The following is a 22,140-nucleotide window of genomic DNA, read 5'->3' on the forward strand; positions in this document are numbered from 1 at the left end:
GAATTTTCATAAGTACATACAGGCAAACATCCATGTTCAAAACTACATATAGAAAGCTGTGAACAATATCATTGTTAAACTTATTTAAGCTGCAAGAATGTTGAATGTTTGTTGATTTATTTGCCCGAAAGAGCACAAGTGTGCTCAATATTTTCCAGTGGTGGAGGTGTTTAGATGGCTATATATGTATGCAATTGGTCATGTTCATTACTTACACAGCCTTCACCAAACCTTCTATGGTGCTTAAACCTCTGTAGTCAGATGGCAGAATTGTTCCAGTGCATAGAACTGGGTGTTCAGTCTGTTCAGTAAAGGACATTCCAAAATGTGTTGACAAGTGAACACTGTTAATGGTAGTACCATTTTTTCCACTGATGACAACTACATAGTAATCCCAACTACTTTTACATTTTTGCTCCTGGTTGTGCTAACCTAAGAAATAGGAATATTCTTGTGGCAGTCATACTGCTGCCATCTGCTTATTGGTTCTGGGATTTTTTTCAGTCTGCAGCATGTTTAAAATGTGCCTTTTGCTCATTATAGTGGTTCAGAAGTGCCGATCCTTTTGAGAACACATTGTCTACAAGGTGCCAAAGATGTAATGAATGCATTTAGGCACTCTGCAGTTATCAGTGTTTATGGTGTTCAAAATTTCTTCAAAGAAGAAGATGATATCAGTTCCCACTTTCATACCAATGTAAAATTTACAAATATAAAAATAAGTGAACACATAGTAGTTAATCATGTCAAGTTGTTTGACAGAGAATAGGCTTGTGGACTGGTTGATGGATCTATGTAAAAAATATGAAATAACTGGCCTCTCTCTAGAAAACAGTTTGTGGCGACTGTCGACCACATCGTGTGTAACACCTTTATTTGGCAAGTTCTTTGTGAGCAGGTGCCATGAATCAAGAATATGTACACTACTGGCCATTAAAATTGCTACACCAAGAAGAAATGCAGATGATAAACGGGAATTCATTGGACAAATATATTATACTGGAACTGACATGTGATTACATTCCTGAGAAATCGGTACCACCTCTGGCTGTAATAACGGCCTTGATACACCTGGGCATTGAGTCAAACAGAGCTTGGATGGCGTGTACAGGTACAGCTGCCCATGCAGCTTCAACACGATACCACAGTTCATCAAGACTAGTGACTGGCATATTGGGACGAGCCATTTGCTTGGCCACCATTGACCAGATGTTATCAATTGGTGAGAGATCTGGAGAATGTGCTGGCCAGGACAGCAGTCGAACATTTTCTGTATCCAGAAAGGCCCGTAAAGGACCTGCAACATGTGGTCATGCATTATCCTGCTGAAATGTAGGGTTTCACAGGGATTGAATAAAGGGTAGAGCCACGGGTCGTAACACATCTGAAATGTAACGTCCACTGTTCAAAGTACCGTCAGTTCGAACAAGAAGTGACCGAGGCGTATAACCAATGGCACCCTATACCATCACTCCAAGTGATACGCCAGTATGACAATGATGAATATACGCTTCCAATGTGCGTTCACCACGATGTCGCCAAACATGGATGCAACCATCATGATGCTGTATACAGAACCTGGATTCATCCAAAAAAATGAGGTTTTGCCATTCATGCATCCAGGTTCGTCGTTGAGTACACTATCGCAGGCGCTCCTGTCTGTGATGCAGCGTCAAGGGTAACAGCAGCCATGGTCTCTGAGCCAATAGTCCCTGCTGCTGCAAACGTCGTCCAAGGGATCGAGACGTGGCTGCACGATCGATTACAGCCATGCAGATAAGATGCCTGTCATCTCGACTGCTAGTGATACGAGGCCATTGGGATCCCGCACGGCATTCCGTATTACCCTCTTGAACCCACCGATTCCATATTCTGCTAACAGTTATTGGATCTCGACCAACGTGAGCAGCAATGTTGCGATACGATAAACCGCAATCGCGATAGGCTACAATCCGATTTTATCAAAGATGGAAACGTGATGGTACACATTTCTCCTCCTTACACGAGGCATCACAACAATGTTTCACCAGGCAACGCCGGTCAACTGCTGTTTGTGTATGAGAAATCGGTTGTAAACTTTCCTTATGTCAGCACGTTGTAGGGGTCGCCACCGGCACCAACCTTGTGTGAATGCTCTAAAAAGCTAATCATTTGCATATCACAGCATCTTCTTCCTGCCGGTTAAATTTCGCATCTGTAGCACGTCATCTTCATGGTGTAGCAATTTTAATGGCCAGTAGTGTATATCTGTATATGTGTGCATCGGACCAATAAAATCATGCTTATTACATGTGGTATAGTGTACATCAGTGGATCCGGCAATCCTACTACACTAAACCCATACTGGTGACCCCAAATTTATTCATGAAAGCTACAACGATCTCTTGTACTGTTGAACAGTACACAGTGGATCGCTTACCACCTGCTACACTGCATGTGTGTGAACTAGGTTTTCCAGCGGACACTTCAGCGTTGTTTTCGAATTATTCACCTTGTGTTCACAATAGTTCGACGCAGTTTCTGAACACTCTGGCTAGCTGTACTCAACAGGACATTGCTTCTACAGTGCCACAGCCACCTGTGCCAGCATCAGGTATGAACAATAACTTTTCGTTATTGTACATGAATCAGCAGTCGTGTGGCAGTGTTCCATACCAACAGAACGTGCACAAAAGTTTGAATGCGAACGGTTTACATCAAATGTGAACTTTCCACATGTTTAGAGTGTTCAACAATGGCTGACACAATGTGCTCAATCCCCAGTGACTATGTTTACAAGTTTCCTGAGTGCCAGTGTGAACTTTCCATTCGAGTCAGTGGCAGTACAAATCGAGCCGGACGCTCAAGACAGGAAATTTCATGTTTATATAGGAACTCCGGATTTGGCACCAGCCCCCCCCCCCCCCCCTCCCGCACTTCCAGTGTCCACTTTGTGACTGTTTCCGATGGCACACGCTGTTCCTGCTTCGTCTGCCACGTGTGTTCCACAAATGTTGGGCAATTTTTAACAATTTTAATGCACCTGCAGGGGAGGGGCCCGGAAACTGTATTCTGTCATTCTGTGCAAATCGCTCGACTATGGTCAACTCTAAAACACCTGTCCATTCTACGCCTGTTGGGATTACGCCAGACTTGGTCAAACGCCAGACTTGTTGATTTCTTGACCACGGTCGAGCCAGCCGCACCTACCGTGCTGCATGTGAGTGACAGTGGTGGGAACTGGTACACCACTACTGCACCCGAGCCAGTTACGCTGCAGAGCTATGGGCAGGGAGTGACAGTTTCTGACTAACAGTCACGCCAAAACTCCCCCATCCATTGGCCTAAGCTACCACCCCTTCGCAAGGTCCACCCACGCACATGGTTTGCCTCCTTGGTCAACCACGTCCTGCAGCTACACGGCATCACTGACGACAACTCGAAATTCCTTTGCTTACCTCCATGATGAGCTGGACCTGATCTGCGATATTGTGGCTTCACCTCCCGCTACAGACAAATATGCGTTCGCTCGATGCACCATCCTCGAGCGCCTATCCACATGTACAGAGGAACCTATCTGCCTCATCATCAGTCACGAATCACTGGCTTTCAGATCGCCGTCGCAGCTCTGGCGTCATCTTCGCACTATGATTGACACACATCATATGCCAGATGCTACACTTTGGACCATCTGGTTTCTCAAACTTCCTCTGGAAATTCAAATTCACCTTCTCCATGTAACGTCAGTCCCACTGGACGCTAACATGAAGATTGCAGACCAGGTTTACAACATTCTGCCATCCCTGCATACCTCCCCCCTCCCTCCCCCAGGGGGCCCTCAGGCCTCAAGGGTTGGCACACCTGTGCGGCAGTTTCCATTGTGCAATACAGAGTGCGCACGACTCGCTCCACGTGGGCCCAATGCCGCCTGGCAGCCACTGCCGCTGTAACTCCTCTCCTACCAGCACTACTGCTACGCCGCCATCGGAGGAATCTACAAACACCGCTTTGGCCTCAGCCAACTCGGTGGATGACACTACGCGCTGTTCTGCTTGGTGTTATTTCGATTCCCACTTTGGTAACGCAGCTAAGAAATGTTGTTCCCCAAGCACGTTCCCAAACTAATAGTGTGACCCAATTCAGGCGCTACGGGATGCGTTGGATCACACAGACGCCTTTCCTTTAATGCTTCTTCACTCCGTGCACCAGGACTCTTGTACGTGAAAGACGCAGTGTCTTGTCTTTTGTTTCTAGTCGACACGGGGGCCGAGGTTAGTGTGATATTTTTGTCTGCAGGTATTAAATTTGAGCGTCAGCCTTGCCCTCCACTTCATGCCGCTAATAATTCCTTGATCCACTCTCATGGAATAACTAATTTAAACCTTAAACTGCACGACATTAACACACCCTTACAGTGGACTTTCGTTATTGCTGATGTGGAAGAACCCATGCTCGGGACAGTTTCTCTCTTAGCCCGTGTACAGTGAGGTACACTAATCTTTAACTCGGTAGACTGGACCACCGGTTCCGATATTTCTTCCCTCTCATCCGAGAGCACCACTCTATTGTGTGAGCTAGCTGAAGCCGCTGTTGCAGAGCTCTCTCTCTTAAATCTCACAATGATGCTCTTCGTGAAAGCAATGAAGCCCTCCGCTTATGCATCGCTGCTGTGCAAGCGAAGCTCACAGACGATCGTAAGCAGTTTACCCAGCTGTCACACACAGCCACAGCCCCAGCCGCCACACTGCATCCTCGCACTTGCCGCCAACGCCACGTGACTTTTCTACTGCCAGACAGAAGCTGTGCCCGCGACACTACCAAGTGCCCCACCAAGCTCCGTGACAAGACTACCAGTGGATCACCACCACTGCTGCTGATCTGCTGACCTGGGACACACAAGTATGTGCATTACAGATTAGTCGTACTGTATCAGGTGCGGGTCCATAATCCCCATCAGCGTTTGCAATCAACAACTGTACTGTCCATAGAATCAATACATTGGAAGGTCCACCAGTACGTGCAAAGGCTAGGTGTTCAAACCCAGAAAATCTTAAACACGCCATTGCTATTATTCAGGAACTTTTAGACAGTAAGACTATTCGCCCTTCTTCTAGTAGTTGGTCATCACCCATTCATTTGGTGCCTAAGGAAGATGACACTTTCTGCCTCTGCAGTGACTATCAGGTGCTTAACACCAGAACAATTTTAGATAATTATCCCATTTCAAATATTCAAGATTTTGCTTCCCAACTGCATTGGGCACAAATTTTCAGTGTAGTCGACTGTCACAAGGCATACCACCAACTGCCAGTGGCACCTGAGGATGCTGAAAAAACTGCCATCATCACCCCATTCGGATTGTTCAAGTATCTATTTATGCTGTTCGGCCTTAAAAATGACACACAGACATGGCAATGGTTCATTGACTCGTTGGTTGGAAAACTGGACTTTGCATATCCGTACCTTGATGACTTTTTAATTTTTTCTTCCTCACTCGAAGAACATGAACTCCACTTAAATACAGTGTTACAACTATTACAACCAAGCGGTGTTGCAGTGAACAATGCTAAGTCACAACTTCGCTGCACTAGTGTCACTTTTCTTGGCCATGTGGTTTCTGCCGACGGCATCTGCCCCCTACCCGAACGGGTTGTGGCCATTAGTATGGTGCCTTTGCCCAAAGACTTTCAGGGCCTCTGCCACTTCCTAGAAACAGTAAATTATACCACAAACACATTCCCCATGCCACTGACCTTGAAGCCCCACTGACAGATGCTCTCACACAAAAAACACTTCAGGGTCTCGGGCGGTCACGTGGACTCCAGATATGCGATGCGCATTTGATAACCTCAAGTCAATCTTACAGACGGCCGTGACGCTCACTCATCCCATCCCTGATGCCCCCATCTCGCTTACTACAGACGCGAGTGATACAGCAATCTATATCTGTCTATGTGTGCTTCGGACCAATAAAATCATGCGTTTTACATGTGGTATAGTGTACATCAGTGGATCCGGTAATCCTACTACACCAAACCCATAAGTTTATTGCAAGTTGTTGGGACAACAAAGTGTATCGCATGACTGGAAAAAGTGTAGATTGTTCCAAACTATAAGGAGGCTTGCAGGATAGAGGAACAGAACCATAGATTGATCTCATTGATGTCACTATTTTGTAGTATTATGAAACATAGTTTGAACCAGAATATCATGAATTTTCTAGAAATTGAACAACTCTTCTACAGGACTAGACATCAGTTCTACAGTAATTGACTTTGTGAAACCCAGATTGTTCTGTTTGTTCTGAAGTTCACGAAGGAAGTAGATAGTGGAGCTCTTGTTGACACTGATTTTCAGGGCTGTCAGAAAGATGTTTTGATACAGTGTTGTACCAAAACAGAGGAAACATAAATACAAATATGTCATTGCATTAGGTTAGGATGTCCTATTAAACAGAACTCATTACATCCTTTTAATGGGAAGGCACCTTAGAAGTAAAAACAGCATATGCAGTAGCGTGAAAGAACTGTTACTGTTGATGATATTTGTAAATGGCCAAACAGATAATGTCTTTAGCCCCATGAGGCTGTTTGCAAATGATAGGTATTTACAGGAAGGTGACACTGATAGGATAGTGTTACAAAATGCTAAGAGGTTTGCAGATGAGAAATTTCTGGAGTAAAAATCAGTAGCTGACTCTTAACATAAACAAATGTATTGCAGTGAGTCCAAACAGATAAAGGAACCAGTATTGTTTAACTATATGATTAGTGATGATTCATGGGGGAATCCACCACAGCTGTCAAGTATTTCAGAGTACCTGTCAAGAGCAATATAAAAGTGGAACAACCACAGAAACCTAGTCATTGGAAAAGCAGATTGTAATGTGACTAATTGCTGGGCTGCAGTTGCTGCCCTTACAATGTATGTTGTCTTGCTGTTATTTGGGATAATGAGAAGTCTGAAGCACCCAATGCAATGCTGCAGTAGTTATCTTGCCACTTTTCCACATTTATTGATACATGAATTATTAAACTGGTCGGCTTGTGTACTATACTTCATACAAAATATTCATCACAGGTAAGCACACACATCGCATTACAACATATTTGACAGTGGCAACACATTTACAGTTCACTTTTTCTACTCAGAATGAAGTTAGGTTGATATATATATTCAATGCATATAAAAGTTGTTGACAAAATGAATGCAAATTATGGACTGACTTTCTCTAAATTATGGACAGACTTTCTCAAAGAAATTAAAAAAAAAAAAATTCTACTTCAAAATTTGGACGTTGACAGCTAAGCAAGGACTTAAGATGTTCACATATAGGAGTTAACGGTTTAGCTATTAGGACCAACTGACTGAAGTGTTGTCCTCCACAAGTATTTATAGAAGTGCGTAGGAATAATAATTCAAATTTGTCATTATATTTTGATTTACAATTGGAAAAGGAAAAATTACTAGATATGGAATTACAGTTAGCCAAGGCGTAATCTGGTTTAACTGTGGATTGGATAATTGGACAATTGACAAAATTATATGGACTATATTGCAAATATTATGCATAGTCCTGCAGTGATTCACAGTTAGAACCAAAAATTGATAAAATATGGAATATTCTCTATCAAATAATTAACAAACTAATATGTTTGCATAGTGGAAGTGGGCATTTTCATAATCAGAAAAATTCTGGCTACAAAACTAATTAACTGAATTATAGAAATAATTGCCAGTTAAAAATGAAATGTTATGGAAGACAAACATAGTATTTATGAATAATTTTTGAAATATAATGTTTTGGAAAAAGTAAGGTACTTGATAAGATAGGGCTGAGGGCTTTAACTTGAGGTATAATGCTTCAGTCAGAACTACTTATTAGCTCATTCCAAATTCCATTTCCACACATTCATGGAATATCTTGAATTATAGGTATCTTTCCATCAAAATTATTTCAAAGTAAATTAATTAGCCTGTTGTCATCAGTAATTGAGAAATTACATTGTAACTAATAGAACTTTTAGCATTCTATGCTTGAATAACAAAGTAGCTAAGGGAGTCTTTGATTCCTCCCTTATCCAATTATTGCCTGTCTTCGATGTTGTGGGAGTCTGCGTGTCCCCTTCAACCTGAGACAGTTTTTTCCTGGGTGTCTTGGGTTCTAGTCCCTTTACTTCCCTCTGTTTGTGTTTAGGAAGCCATTCTTTTCCTTCCTTTTCCCTCTGTTCCCTGAGTAGCTTCCTTCTTTGGGCCCCACACAAGCTTTGATCTTAATCTGGTCTAGCTTCTCAGTTACTGTTCCCACTTCTGGCTCAGGTCTAGACCCTGATTCAGTAGTGGAAGTGCCTTCCACCGGTTCAGTCCCCGATGTTTGGGTATCTGAGATCTCAATTTGCCCCTCAGTTTCTTTTTCTGTAATCGTGTCCATGTTGGTCCCACGAGGTTTGGGGATCTAGAAGGTCCACACCACGAATACCCCACGCAGTGTAAGGCTAATTACTTAGGGAGGTTGCCCGGTATCCCTGAGGCTCTGTTTGCCACACATCTTCCCATGTGCCATGCACCCCTCAGCACGGATCGCATCACACCTTGGGTTGGGTCAGGGAATAGGGTAGGACTATGAGTGGATAGGGAAGAGGGGACGTTGTGGGACACTCTTAGTCTGATCCATCGGCTGAGGCCTTTCCGGCAGTAGGTCCTCTACCTTTGGCATAGCCCTCAGCTTCCCGCAGATATGCAAGCGTCTCCACCGGCACGGACAGTGCTTCGTCAAGGTGGTGTCCCCCGGAGAGGAGTTATAATGGTACTGATACAAAGCAGAGCAATGCCAATGATAAACAAGGTGAACATTGCATTATATGTACAACAACAGCTGGCGAAGTTTGCATTTTATCAGAAAGGAACCCAAGGAATTTCAGACCCTGAAAGAAGCAGCAGATAAAATATTAGCATTTCTGCAAGATGAGTCAGTGAATTTTGTGGTGTCGTATATGCTCGATTGTGCTGACAGGGTACATGAGGAGTACGATGATAATACGTGCTTACCTAGTGAAAGGATATTGAAACAAGTGTCAAGCCATGTAGTTCATCATCCTTGTTGTACAGGGAGCCATAATTCCCATCTCCAGTGAAATGTAGTAAAGAACAATTGTTGTCCAAGGAGTGGATACTAAACATAAGTATGTACTTGGGAAATCATCGGCAGCTTAGTAAATAAAATTATGAACAGATTTCGAGTAAGTCTGCAGCAATATGACCATATAGTGCATAAGACAAGCTATAGATATTCAGGGGAGGACAAGGCATACTTGTTACAAGAAGTGGTGTCTGGGCGTTTCAAGGATGCTCAATGCAATTTTCAGGATAAGCATAATAGTGGCCCACTACGTTATGCACGTCAGATTGCACCCAACGTAGATAATAGTGATTTCAAGGTGAGCAGTGGATGGTTGCATAACTTCAAACAGTGCTGTAGAATTGGATGATGTAAGATAATGAAATTTCAAACAAAGTGTCAGCCTGATGATGCACAGCAGACTGCAGAATCGGCACAAAAATTTATAGAGGAGATGCACAAACTTACGGTATCCCATCAATCAGTAAGGAATTCATTTTCAACTCTGACCATTTGAGATTTGAAGAGGAAATACATATCTGGAAATTAGAGTATTAAGAGGGTTGTATCAAGATCAGCTAGCATTAATGCCTTAATACATTCATATACAATTATGCTAACTGTTAATCTGGATGGGAAATTGGCTGGAAAGTTATTTAGTGTGCTACAAGAAGTTGGAGGTGATCTGTCCCATATGAATTATTCTTGTGTGCATCTTCTTGTAAGGGCAGTAGGGAGTATCTACATCACAGCAAGTAAGAGTGGGAAAATTGGCATAATAGAACTAAAACTATCATATACTTTTGAACATAGTCATTCAAAATAACTTGCTTTTGGTCGATTCCTGGTCTGTGTATAAAAATTGTATTGCCTTAAGCAAACTATCCCTCCTGAAAAGTGTATGACATTGCAGTTAATACCACCTGGAACCACTAGAAAAAAATTCAGCCTCTGGATGTTTGTTTTTTCTGTACCTACAAATCATATTATTGTACTAACTGCAGCTAAACTTTAAAGGATAGCCAGTTTCACGATAAGCTCCATGACAGACTGTTTCACATTCAATTGCATGCCATCACATTCCATCAGTTCTTGTCATCCTGTTACACCAATATAATTCTCTATGCATTCTTTAAGAGTGGATACCTAGCTGAACGTCCAGCACAATCTGTAACTTCCAAGAAGTTTGCCTTCGGTTTTGATGGTGGGAACCTTTGTGATCACTGTGGCATGCCATTTTTCATTCGTTGTTCATAGTGCAAATTAATGGTTGGTTTTGAATAGTTCTTGAATGTCGACGATGGCCATTTTGTGAAGTGTAATACATACAGCCCATAGAAGGATGATTTCTGCACCTCCTGGACACTCATTTTCTGTCACCCTTCTGATGCATTTGGTGAGTCAGTAGAAGCTAATATTATTGCTGTCATAAATGTTAACACAATACTTCTGAACAGGCCTTACTAAAGCCTGAACTTGCGACCTTGCACTCAAGGGGTTCCTTGTTCAACAACCTTGAACTTGACTACAAGCATATGCCACTGTTTGATACATCATAAATGTTAAACTATGAGTAAACAAAGTGCTTAAGAAGCATTCTGTACTTCTACACTTGTCATTCAAGAACTGCAGTCCATTTTTATCAGTACCAAATAATTCTGTTGGGGAAAAATTGAAGGTACCCGCATAGACCTACACTTACTTTAATCATCAGGAGTTCCAACAAATTTCCTTACTGTAAACCATGCTGAATGATTTCAGTAACCACACAAGAAAATTCAATTCAACTTTCTTATTACCAGTACCTCTAATTACATCAAAGAGATAATTTACATATTCAGCTAAATGTAAGCAAATATAAAAATATTCAAAGGTGAGAAAGTATTTTTGTTCTTGTGTGACCGCCGTATGATAAACTTTAATGCATTACAAATATGTATGATAAAAATGTAGCTATTTCCATGGTATCTTGGGAATAATTCATTAAAACAGCTACATATTATAAAATCTCAGATTCGCCAAAAAACCAATAGTATGAGTGATATCCCTGCATTTAAAAGAGAATATAGAATTTAAAAACCTTCACGAAACAGTAATTCTTCTGTCAGTATATTTTCAGTTTAATTGCTACATCACAGCAGTATAATTGCACTGCAGTTAATAATTGTTGTTGTTGTTGTTGTTGCTGCTGCTGTTGTCTTCAGTTTAAACTGCCATGTGCATGAAGCACATAGTAACTACAAAATTGTTAGTGGGAATTGCTGTCTAGTGCTTCACTTCAGGAGGAAAAATTCTTTGTACTGCCAGTAGGTATAGAAGTACAGAGCAGTATCCTAGCTTTTGTAACTATTAGTTCCTTATTAGTTTAGAAAGGAAGGACAGGTCTCTCAGGCAACAGAATGGGAGGGTACCACCTGCCTTGCGGATGAGTTTTCCATTGTCCCTCCCATCCAGCGGTCTGCCCTTCCTTTTTAAACTTCCCAAATCTCTTTCTTCTCAGAGGAAAGAATGAATAGTCACAAATGCTGGATAGTTTCTTGTAGTTTTCTGTTTATCTATTGGCAGTACTAAGACTTTCAACACTTGAAGGTAATTGATGGCCAGCCATTATGTCTCAGTTTTTATAATTTACTCAAGTGAATTTAACTTCGGTATATGTAATATGTAGGTTAAATTATTTTCTGAACCACTAGTAATATATCAGTTTGCGAATTCAATAGATGTGATTTTGTCAAAGACCTAAGTATTTGATATACACTGCAAACTCTCTCCAAACTGTGATAAACAGATAACTTATTGGATATAAATTTACAGGCTGGTGTCCAGCCAGAAGTAGCTTGTAACAGATTTTCGTTATTTTAATAGTCTTAACAAAGTTAATGGAAAACACTAGTGGTATTATGGTTGTGTGTTGTGTTGCAGGTGGTGGAACTGATTCCTGGAGGAAGCAAGATACATGTAAGGAATGACACAAAACATCAGTACTTGGACAGCCTAGCACAGTACCGTCTTGCAACCAGTGTCCGGGATGAGGTTGATCATTTCCTGAAGGGCCTTAATGAACTCATACCTGACAACTTGCTCAGCATATTTGATGAAAATGAACTGGAGGTATGACACAGAAATTACATTATTGATTACTATCACTGAGAACCTCTTCCACACTTTTTCCTTCTCCTCCAATAGTAGTTTCATTAAAATGTGTAGATGAGAGCTGTTCATCCACCATGTGCTGAAATCTTATGAATAACATGGTCTGAACATCAATTAGCCCGTTTCCTCTTTGCAGCAGCTGCGCGTTTTTCACTCTCCTACCTCAGCCTACCTACTCATGTGTTACTTTTTTGTTCTTACGTAAGGCCTTACTTTTTTCTTCTTACGTAAGGCCTCCATTTTGCTAGTTTCAGGTCTTTCTACTTCTCCTTCTTTGCATTTGGTATTCATCAGCAAGTCTGTTACAGTTTTCCTCATTGTAATTCAATATTTTACCAAGGTTCGCCATCTTGGCTTCATGAAGCAGCCCATGTTAACCTTAGCCTTCATTCACTTCCTAAGGACACTACTCCAACCTTGGTCTATCACATGGAACTTCGCGATAGTACCTTTGTATACACTGATGGCTCTCGGACTGATCATGGGGTCGAGTTTGCCCTCGTCATAGACACCTGTGTCTTTAGGTATCGGCTTCTGGCACACTCCTCAGTATTTACAGCCGAGCTCTTTGCCTTGTATCAGGCTACAGAGTACATCAGGTGACACAGCCTTTTCAATTGTGTCCTTCACAGTCTATGTGTGCTGTACGCTGCCCACTCTTGGTAGAGCCAGTGTGATGTTTCTGTGGGTTCCTGGTCGTGTCTGTCTGCCATGAAACGAAGCTGCTGACGCTGCTGCCAAAGCTGCGGTCCTAGTACCACAGCCTGTGATTACCTATATTCCCTTCGATGATCTCTGTGTTGCCATCTGTCAGGAGGTGATGTACCTTTGTCATTGCCAATGGTCCTCCCTTCAGGGGAATAAGCTCTGGCTTATTGAGCCTCTCCCAGCAGCTTGGATGACCACCTCTTGGCCCTCCCACTGAGAGGAGGTTATTTTAACTCAGCTTCGTATTGGACACTGCCTTTTTAGCCATCGTCATTTGTGAAGTGGTGCTACCCAACCACTTTGTACACATTGCACCCAAGTTTTAACTGTCCCCCACTTCCTGGTGGAATGTTCAGTTTTTGACCTTTTACATTCCCGTTTGGGTTTTGCCGTCTGAGTTACTGGCCATTTTAGTAAATGACGCGCGGGCGGTTGACGACGTTTTACTTTTTATCCGCCAAAGCAATATGGCGAAGGTCATTTAATTTTTAGTTTTGGACCTCCATTTCTGTATAGTGCCTTTTTCAGTCCTTTTTTGACGTGCCTGTTTTTAGATTTCTTCTATTATGTCAGTTGGGATTGATGTATGGTCATTTTTTAACTCGAGTTCTGTAGTTTTGACTTGAGCACATATGACCCCTGTTGTGTTGGCAGAAGAGCCAACACCGTGTTACTATTGGAGGCCGAAATGTACACGTTTTAGCTCACGCAGGCTGGCATGAGGAGGGAAGAACTATACTGACGTGTGGTCTGGAACATGACGAGGAATTAGAATTCAGAAAGCGGACGTAATTTGTTTGATACTTAACTTTAATCCATTAATGATGAACGTCGCCCTTGACGGTACATGATTCACAATATTATCTGTTCAGAATACATTCATAGTAACTGAATATGGCGCCTTGCTAGGTCATAGCAAATGATGTAGCTGAAGACTATTCTAAACTGCAAATGAGAGCATATGTGACAGTGAACCATCGCTAGCAAGGTCGGCTGTACAACTGGGACGAGTGCTAGGGAGTCTCGACTAGACCTGCCGTGTGGCGGCGCTCGGTCTGCACTCACTGATAGTGGCGACATGCGGGTCCGACATATACTAACGGACCGCGGCCGATTTAAAGGCTACCACCTAGCAAGTGTGGTGTCTTGCGGTGACACCACAACCCCAGTTGTTTTTGCACCCTAAAACAAAACAAACACTATGTGAAGCAAATCTCAACAGATGTAATCTAAAAGAGTATAACCCAATATCCACACCACTAGAATGTGCTCACTCATGACATGAGTCCAAAAACAGAACAGGAACAAGAATCTATGAAGAACATACTCTATTGTGAAGCAATTCTAAATTTAATGTATGCTCTGTTAGGAATAAGGCCAGACCAAGCTTAATCAATAGGGATTGGCAGACATTTTTGTAACAATCTGAGCATGCCACACTGGCAAGCTGTCAAAAGAATCTTTAGATATCTAAAAGGAAACGAGGATGTGAAGCTATTGTTTTTGAAAGCAGATGACTGCAGTATAATAGGTTACTGTGATAGACTATGCTGGAGATTCCAAAGGCAGGAAGTCAACAACTGGATATCTGTTAAGATCTCAAGGAGCAGTAATATCATGGCAACATAAGAAACAGCCTACCATAGCCTAGTGCACAACTGAAGCAGAATATTTGTCCATGACCTCAGCATGTCAGGAGGTTCTATGGCTTCAAAGGTTAGATACTGAAATATCTCCAAACCCCAAGTAGGATCCTATGAAACTATTATGTGACAACAAAGCACCAATTGACTTAGACTAGTGGCTACAAGAGTTGAACCAAACATATAAACACAAGACACCACTTTATAGGGAAAAAATTTATTCAGCCCAAGTCACTGTGGGTTGGACATGATGACAAAACCTGTGCCACAGTCTCACCATAATTTGCTGATTCAAGAGTCTGGATTGAAAATCTATTTTTTTAAGGCATGATTCTAGGGCTGTGTAAGAATTTAGACTCTATGCCTTGATTGTGTTTATATCTTTTGCATAGCTGTGGACACCATTATTCTTTATTCTGTGGATTATATAATACAATAATTTGTGCAACTGTGTTTGATATGTTAATGTGTACAATAAATCTTACAGTTCCAATCAGATACCACCAGCAAATTACCCTGCTAACAAAATAATTACTCAAAAGGTACGAGAAATGACAGGTACATTGGTCAGTACACCATTGTCCACAGTTGGCTTCAAAAAAACAGAAGTGTAATTATGAAAACTTTGGGAAGAACTTGAAAAACCAAAGAGGAATTAAATAAACGGAAATTTGATAAAAGTAATGGGCTTTCACCAGAACTGCTGGAGGAATTAAATTTAGGTGGAGGAACCAGCTTACACAAAGAGTGTCCTAAGTGTAAGCCAGGAGGCTATCTTCACCCCACATACTTCTTAACAGTATTTTCGAGATTGTTACTCAAATCGCTGGAACAATAACAAAAGAACTGATTTCATTTTAAGTCATTTAGAAGTGAGTGCTGCCAAATGGGGAAGAGCTCATTTGGGGGAACACTCTTACTGGAATGATTTTCAGGAGAAATGTAAAAAGAAAATTGGTAGAGTCGGCCCGTGCCTAAGAGAACTGACATTAGAGTTAGTAGACCCGAGGTGTTACAACAATAGTCGGGATACGTACAAGAAGTATATCAAATGATATTTGGCTAGGTCCTAATATCTAGACAAATCCCTGGAGGAGAGATATTTGGTCAAAATGTTAGCTAGAAGGTTACTTTCTCCTGTAAGAAGAGAAATTTGGTATAAGAGGTGGCTAGCAGTAAGTGATCTATTAACTTTCATGGAAGGATTAGATATATTAAATAAGAAACGGGTAGATTACACACAGAATGATAATAGAGTTTTAGAAAATCAGGAAAGAAATCATTATCTCTCCAGGTTTCCATGCCAGAATGAAAGTAAATTTTGCAAAGTAAGGAAGCATAGTAACTCTAATCAAGATAACCAAAAGGTACTCAGTTGCAGGTGGTTGCATCATACAGTCTGAATAATCAGGCATTCATAGCCATTCATAATAAAGCATAGGTTCTGGGATATCAGTAATTAGTGATTCAGTTCTCAGAAAACAGCAGACATTCTGGAACAGGGGCCAGGCTCTAGCATATGACAGTGACAGCCTAGGTCCATCTAAGGAGAAATTTGTGGCTTTAACATAACAGTTTCAACAAGAGAGTAGTTACTAGAGGAATAAAATAAAGAAAAGGAAGACATAACTCGCATGATCATCTGTGGAAATATCTTTGAAGTGAAAGTGGAAATACATTTAGATTCAGGCAGTGAAATATCAATTATATCCCAGAAATTAGTGCCAATTCTTCAAGGGATTGGAGTATATATAGTGGGTATTACGGGAAATAAAGGAAGGTTGATAAAGGAAGAAATGTGATTGCCAATAAACTTAAATGATTATATTTGTATCAAGTATTACAAGTAGAGTCTGGCGTGACTTTTGATGTATTACTGGGACTATATTTGCTTTTGAATTACAGAGCATCTTTAGATTTCAAGAGTAATGATTGACAATGGTACCGTCATTATCATTGTCCTCTTCATATTTAAGGTGGTCTTCACTGACATGACAGTTGCATATGCTACACTTGTTGAAAGATTTAACAGTAATGCCTTCTCTCACTCTAGACTGTGACTGTCTTATCCATTGACACACTTGTTTGATTGTAAGTCATTTTAAAGCTTTATTCTGTGTAAATTCACACTGGGTTTCATCCATCATCCATTTGGTCAATTACTCTCTCATGTACACTGTAAATAGGTTATTTATTGAGACATCAAGAGGTTGCAATTGTGAAGTAAGTCCTCCCAGAATAACAGCAAGCTCTGTATCTCCCTGTCTAAATTTCTCTTTCACAGAATTTTTCAGGTGTCTGCTAAACTGATCAAGCAGAAGAAGAGAACTCCTCTTCGATAAAGCACCTTACCTTCCCTCCCACACTCTGTTAATCCATAATTTCATACCAGTCTCGTCCATCCAACTCCTGTCATGTAGTATTTCATAAGGTTTTGGCCTTGTTTTACACTTGAAAATGATCATTGGATTAAGTTTAGTGTTGTCAGCACAACATGAAAGGACAACAGTGCAGTACATTTTTTCATGTCCACTTGTTTTTATAGTTGCAGTTTTACCACATTTCATGGCAACAGTTCTGTTACTCGGCACATCAAATTTCAGCGGAGTTTTGTCGATATTCACTATTTGACTTGATTCCAATCAGGTTTTCTTTTGATGTTGAATAATAAAGTGATGGAAAGATAACATTTTCTCTTCATATTCTTGTGGCATTTTCTGAGATATTTTGGTTTTGGTTCGCATGCTAAGTCCATGACACTTCATAAACCTGTGGCACCAACCAACTCCACCCTTAAATTCTGTTAATCTCTGGGTTAAGTTCTACTGTAGCTCTAGCTTATGAGTATGTATTGGAATCATTTTTGTATTAATTCCACTGCCATTTTGATGGTGTCCTTGAATCCATTTCGGTACGTCATCTTCTAGTTTTGACTGTTTTTCATTCAGTCCTCTGTTTGCACATTTAGTCTCTCTCTCTCTCTCTCTCTCTCTCTCTCTCTCTCTCTCTCTCTCTCTCTCTCTCCCTCCCTCCCTATCTTTTTTTTTTACCCCCCTCCCCTCTCTCTCTCTCTCTCTCTCTCTCTCTCTCTCTCCAGTTCTTCTTTACTGGCTTCCTCTTTCATTTTTCTGTTGGTGGAGGGTGGAGGGCCAAAATGCTGCTCAGCTGCTCTGTTTCCATGTTCTTCTGCATATGCTATTGCTTTCAACTTCCAGCCCATGTCATATGAATGCCTTTTATTTTTTTCCATTACAAAACTAGCTCCTAACGAAGATATTGTACTGTTACTGATAACACAAATAATGTTCAAATTCACTGGAACCACAGACTGCCATGATCAATTATAGGCTTGACAGCATTCTGGGTTTGTAACAGCGGGGCGGGAGGGAGGCAGAGTTAACGAGCTTGTGAATCCCCGCAACTCATGTTCGTCGCATGTTTGCACTGATGCTTCCAGTTGAATTCGTTGTTGCCAGATAGAGATATTATTCCTGGAGATAGAGATATTATTCCTGCAGCACTGACTATATGGCGATTTTTAAGACTGATGGGAATTTTAAATCAAACAATGGACATTTTTATATTAGTTTTGAGTGCAAGATGCACCTCCATTTTGGAGGCAATGTTTCAAAGAAAAAAACTGCATCTTATAGTCTGTAAAATACTGTATGTCACATTAAATTGCCGACAGCTTTACGGGTGGGGCTCCTCTTTATACAGCCTAGATCTCACAAGCTGATTTATCTTGTGTTTCTGGATGGAGTCTCCCAACCTAGCAGCTGAACTCTCACCAATGATGGCATCTGGTGATGGTGTGCTGGACTATATTGTTGGATGTTTGTGTAGTTTGCTGACAGCATCTGTAACTGCTCTTCTGAAACATATTTTTTCCTATAATTGCTGCATTTGATTCTTCTCTCCATCTGCCTTCTGTCTGCAGACAAACATCACAATTTGACAGTATACCATTAATTCAAGTATGATCTAAGTTAAACTATTCTTCAGTGATGTCTCATGATGTTATTGTGTTGTCATGAAACCTGTCACCAGCATGTAGCTCACTCCTTTCAAACAGCACCAAGGGAGCTGTTGATCTTAATGTATCCATCTAGCAAATGGGTTACTATGAATAGTGTTAAATTTGTCGATTGTGAGACATTACATGGAGATTTGGAGTTTAACCCTGAACTCTGTTGCATAGTCTGACGATCAGTAACGTTTCTTCTCCTTGGTGGCCAAAGCCCATAGATGAAAAACTTTGCACTACTGGATTTCAAAGCGACTACCTCTGATTGTATGTGTAGGGGTAGTGATTAGATTCTGGAAGGAACACACACACTTTATTGACTGCAAAATTATCATGCAGTTCTAGAAATGCTTGTCTGTAATTCCACCAAGTTGCCGGTTTAGTTTATGCTTGTCAAGCATGACCATAAATGTTGTGATCTTTGCAGTTACTCTTCGTACTGGTGCTCTGACCACTGTCTGCACCCTGCTTGGCCATTCTTTGGAGCCACCCCCATCCTCCGATGGTATGTTTCATATCTGCGCCACACCAAGCGTTCTATCCAACTGCTGAGGCCTTCACTATCCTTTGTTGTCTTCAGCCATTGTGCGTGAAGTCCTTGCCTTTTGGGACAGGCCTCCCACGTTGTACACATGAGGTGCTCGAGGTGTGCTGTCTTCTCTGTGGGAATGGTCGGGTGTTTGCTCCTGCGTCTGCTACTGTTGAGCCTGTCTAGTGTTGTGTCATCTCGAGTCTGTAGTGTCTGGTGCTCTGTCTAAGGGCAGTTTTACTGGTCTCCACTCCCATTTCTATTCATCACAGAATCTCAATGTGGTCTCTGTTGTTTTTCAGAAACTCGAGTGTTGGATTCCATAACCTTGATCTCAATGGATGCTTTTGCAACACTGGCCCGGTATCTTTGGGTCTGTATCACTACCTTGCTGTCATTACAGTGCTCTGCTGTTGCTGAATCGGTTGCCTGCTTAAGTCTGTTATGCCTCTGGTGTTCTTTATACATGATGTCCACTGTCCTGGTGGTCTGGCTGATGTGCGACATCCCAAACTGGCATGGTATGTTTTTATTTTTTAATACTTGTCTTCCATAGCCCCAGGTCTTTCTTTATATTCCCAAACAGTGCCCCAATTTTAGTGGGTGGGCAAAATACACTTTTGATGCTCTTTTTCAAGAGAATTCTGCTGATTTTTGCAGAGATTGATCCAGTATATGGCAAATACGCCACCTTCTTCATCTCTTCTTGTTCTTCATGAATGCCTTTTGAATATCTCTGGAAGAGTATCCATGTTTGCAGAACATGTGTCTGTGTGTGTCGTCTACTTTTGACAAAGGCCTCGTTGGCTGAAAGCTAACTTTCCTACAGTCTTTTTGTTGCGCCTTTCTGCACCTTAGCACCTCCACTACATGGTGAGAAGCAGCTATTCTTTTCATTTTATTGTTACATAGTAAATCCATTAATATTATCAGATACAAATTTTTTGCTGATGATCAAGCAGTTATAGCCCAATATGGGGAGGTTGCAAATTATAGCAATGGAATACAGAAAATGGGGATTGGAGATTAATTACCAGAAAACGGAATACCTCACTAATAATCCAGGTGACTTACACATGGAGGGAAAGAAAATTAAGAAGGTCAATACTTTCTGTTATTTGGGATCCATTTTAGAGATGAAGGGAAAGTCAGAGGTAGAAACTAATAAAGGAATTTGTAGTGGAAGGAAGGTGATTGGGATATTCAACTCAATCTTATGGAGCAGAAATATAATAAATCGAATAAAAAAAAAATCATATATAAATCATTATTAGAGAGCATAGTTATGTATGGAGTAGAGACTTGGACTACTAATTTGAAGCATATAAAAAAACTGCAAGCTGTAGAATTGGACTTCTGGAGAAGATGAGTAAGAATTTCTAGAAAGTAAGAAATGGTGGAATAATAGAAAGAATGGAAGTAAGAGAAAGAATACATGACATGATGGATAGAAGGAAGTTACAATGGTACGTGCATATAAGAAGAATGGAGGAAGCCAGAATTCCGAAAATGTTCCTGGAATGGGAACCAGAGGGAAAAAAGAGAAGAGGATGTCCTATGACCACCTGGCTCCAAAATCAAAATGTATGATTAACAATGATAAGACTTGGTGCAGAGGAAGAAGATATACAAGATCGGAACACCCAGAGGGACAGCCTGAGGAGATAAATTAAGATTTAATGTAACAGGTGTAATAATTTCCAGGTATTTGTTATGCTGGAGAAAAACCTTTGAATAGAGAAAATATAAATTAAAAAAAATTAAGCAAACAATGTGATGTACAAAATGTGACTGAAATACTTTACATACTTGATTCTTTCTTTGGAAGGGCTGGTGGATTGAATTCCTCACACAAGAAGAAGAAAAAAGGACTAAAATGGCATATACAGGGTGATTCAAAATTCCCACTATGGGTTTCTAGGGCTTGTAGAGGGAACTTAATAGATGGAGTTTTGATAAGGAACTTATGTTCAGAAATGTACCATTTAGATGTAAAATCAGTTTGAGGATTGGATCACTTTCAAATCTCCCACTTCACAGTACACACACAGTGGACACAATGAGCTCTGACCTGTGTGCTGTAGGAGCACATGGCATGGGCAGTGTCTAAAGTAGTTGTTCTCGGGTTCTTTGCATGACAGAGGACGTTCTCTTCAAGGTCGAGAGTCCATCATATCCATGGAGCACCACAACCAAACCCTACTAGTTTCAAATATACCAATGTCTTGCAGTTGTTGTTGTAGCTGAACATAGGTGTTATGTGATGTCATATGTCGTAATTAGGAAAGGGATTCACGATGACATCCTCTTCTCAGCTTATATGCATACCCTGAAGAAGGAGATTTGAAAATGATCTGATCCTGGAACTGATTTTACATCCAAATGGTACGTTTCTGGACATGGATTCCTTATCAGAAATTCATGGACTTGTGTTCATTATCAAAATTTCATCTATTAAGTCCACTCTACAACCCGAGAAGCCTGTAATAGGAATTTTGAATCACCCTGTATACGTAAATCCTTCATTTGTAATAAATGAAAGAAAATTCTTCTAAGTTCTCAGGTCAGAAACTGATAACAAAAAATGTACAAAATATTCTCCTCTTATGTATATAAACTCATACACTCATTGACCATGGACTGTCACAAGCTTTCAAACACCCCTCTATTATGTCACTTTCTTTTCTAAGTTTTCATGACACTTTTATGAAGCGTCACTACATTAGGAATGTTTACTGTGTTTGGAGACTTCACAGACAATAATTCGCCACAAATATCATACAGTGCATTTCCAACAGTGTGACTGAAATGTGTTGGAGTCCCATCATGCCCAGACTATTTGTTTCCTCTTATTTTCAGGGGCTGTTGCTTTGAATAAATTCCTTATAGATAATATCTGTCAAACGTGCTGAGAGAATATACGGACTTAATCAGACAGTTACTGAGAATTACAACTCGCATATCAATTACAAACTTATGATGT

General features: G+C 40.9%; 1 protein-coding gene across 1 annotated transcript in view; it reads left to right on the forward strand.

Moving 5' to 3' along the window:
- LOC126194955 (apoptosis-resistant E3 ubiquitin protein ligase 1) overlaps window positions 1-22,140 on the forward strand; it is a 476,952-nt gene that overhangs the window by 440,328 nt on the left and 14,484 nt on the right. Inside the window, exon 15 of the mRNA XM_049933344.1 lies at window positions 12,020-12,208. Coding sequence (XP_049789301.1) covers window positions 12,020-12,208 — 189 coding nt within the window. The remainder of the gene's footprint in view (window positions 1-12,019; window positions 12,209-22,140) is intronic.

This window comes from Schistocerca nitens, chromosome 7, assembly GCF_023898315.1.
Source record: "Schistocerca nitens isolate TAMUIC-IGC-003100 chromosome 7, iqSchNite1.1, whole genome shotgun sequence".
Lineage (NCBI taxonomy): Eukaryota > Metazoa > Arthropoda > Insecta > Orthoptera > Acrididae > Schistocerca > Schistocerca nitens.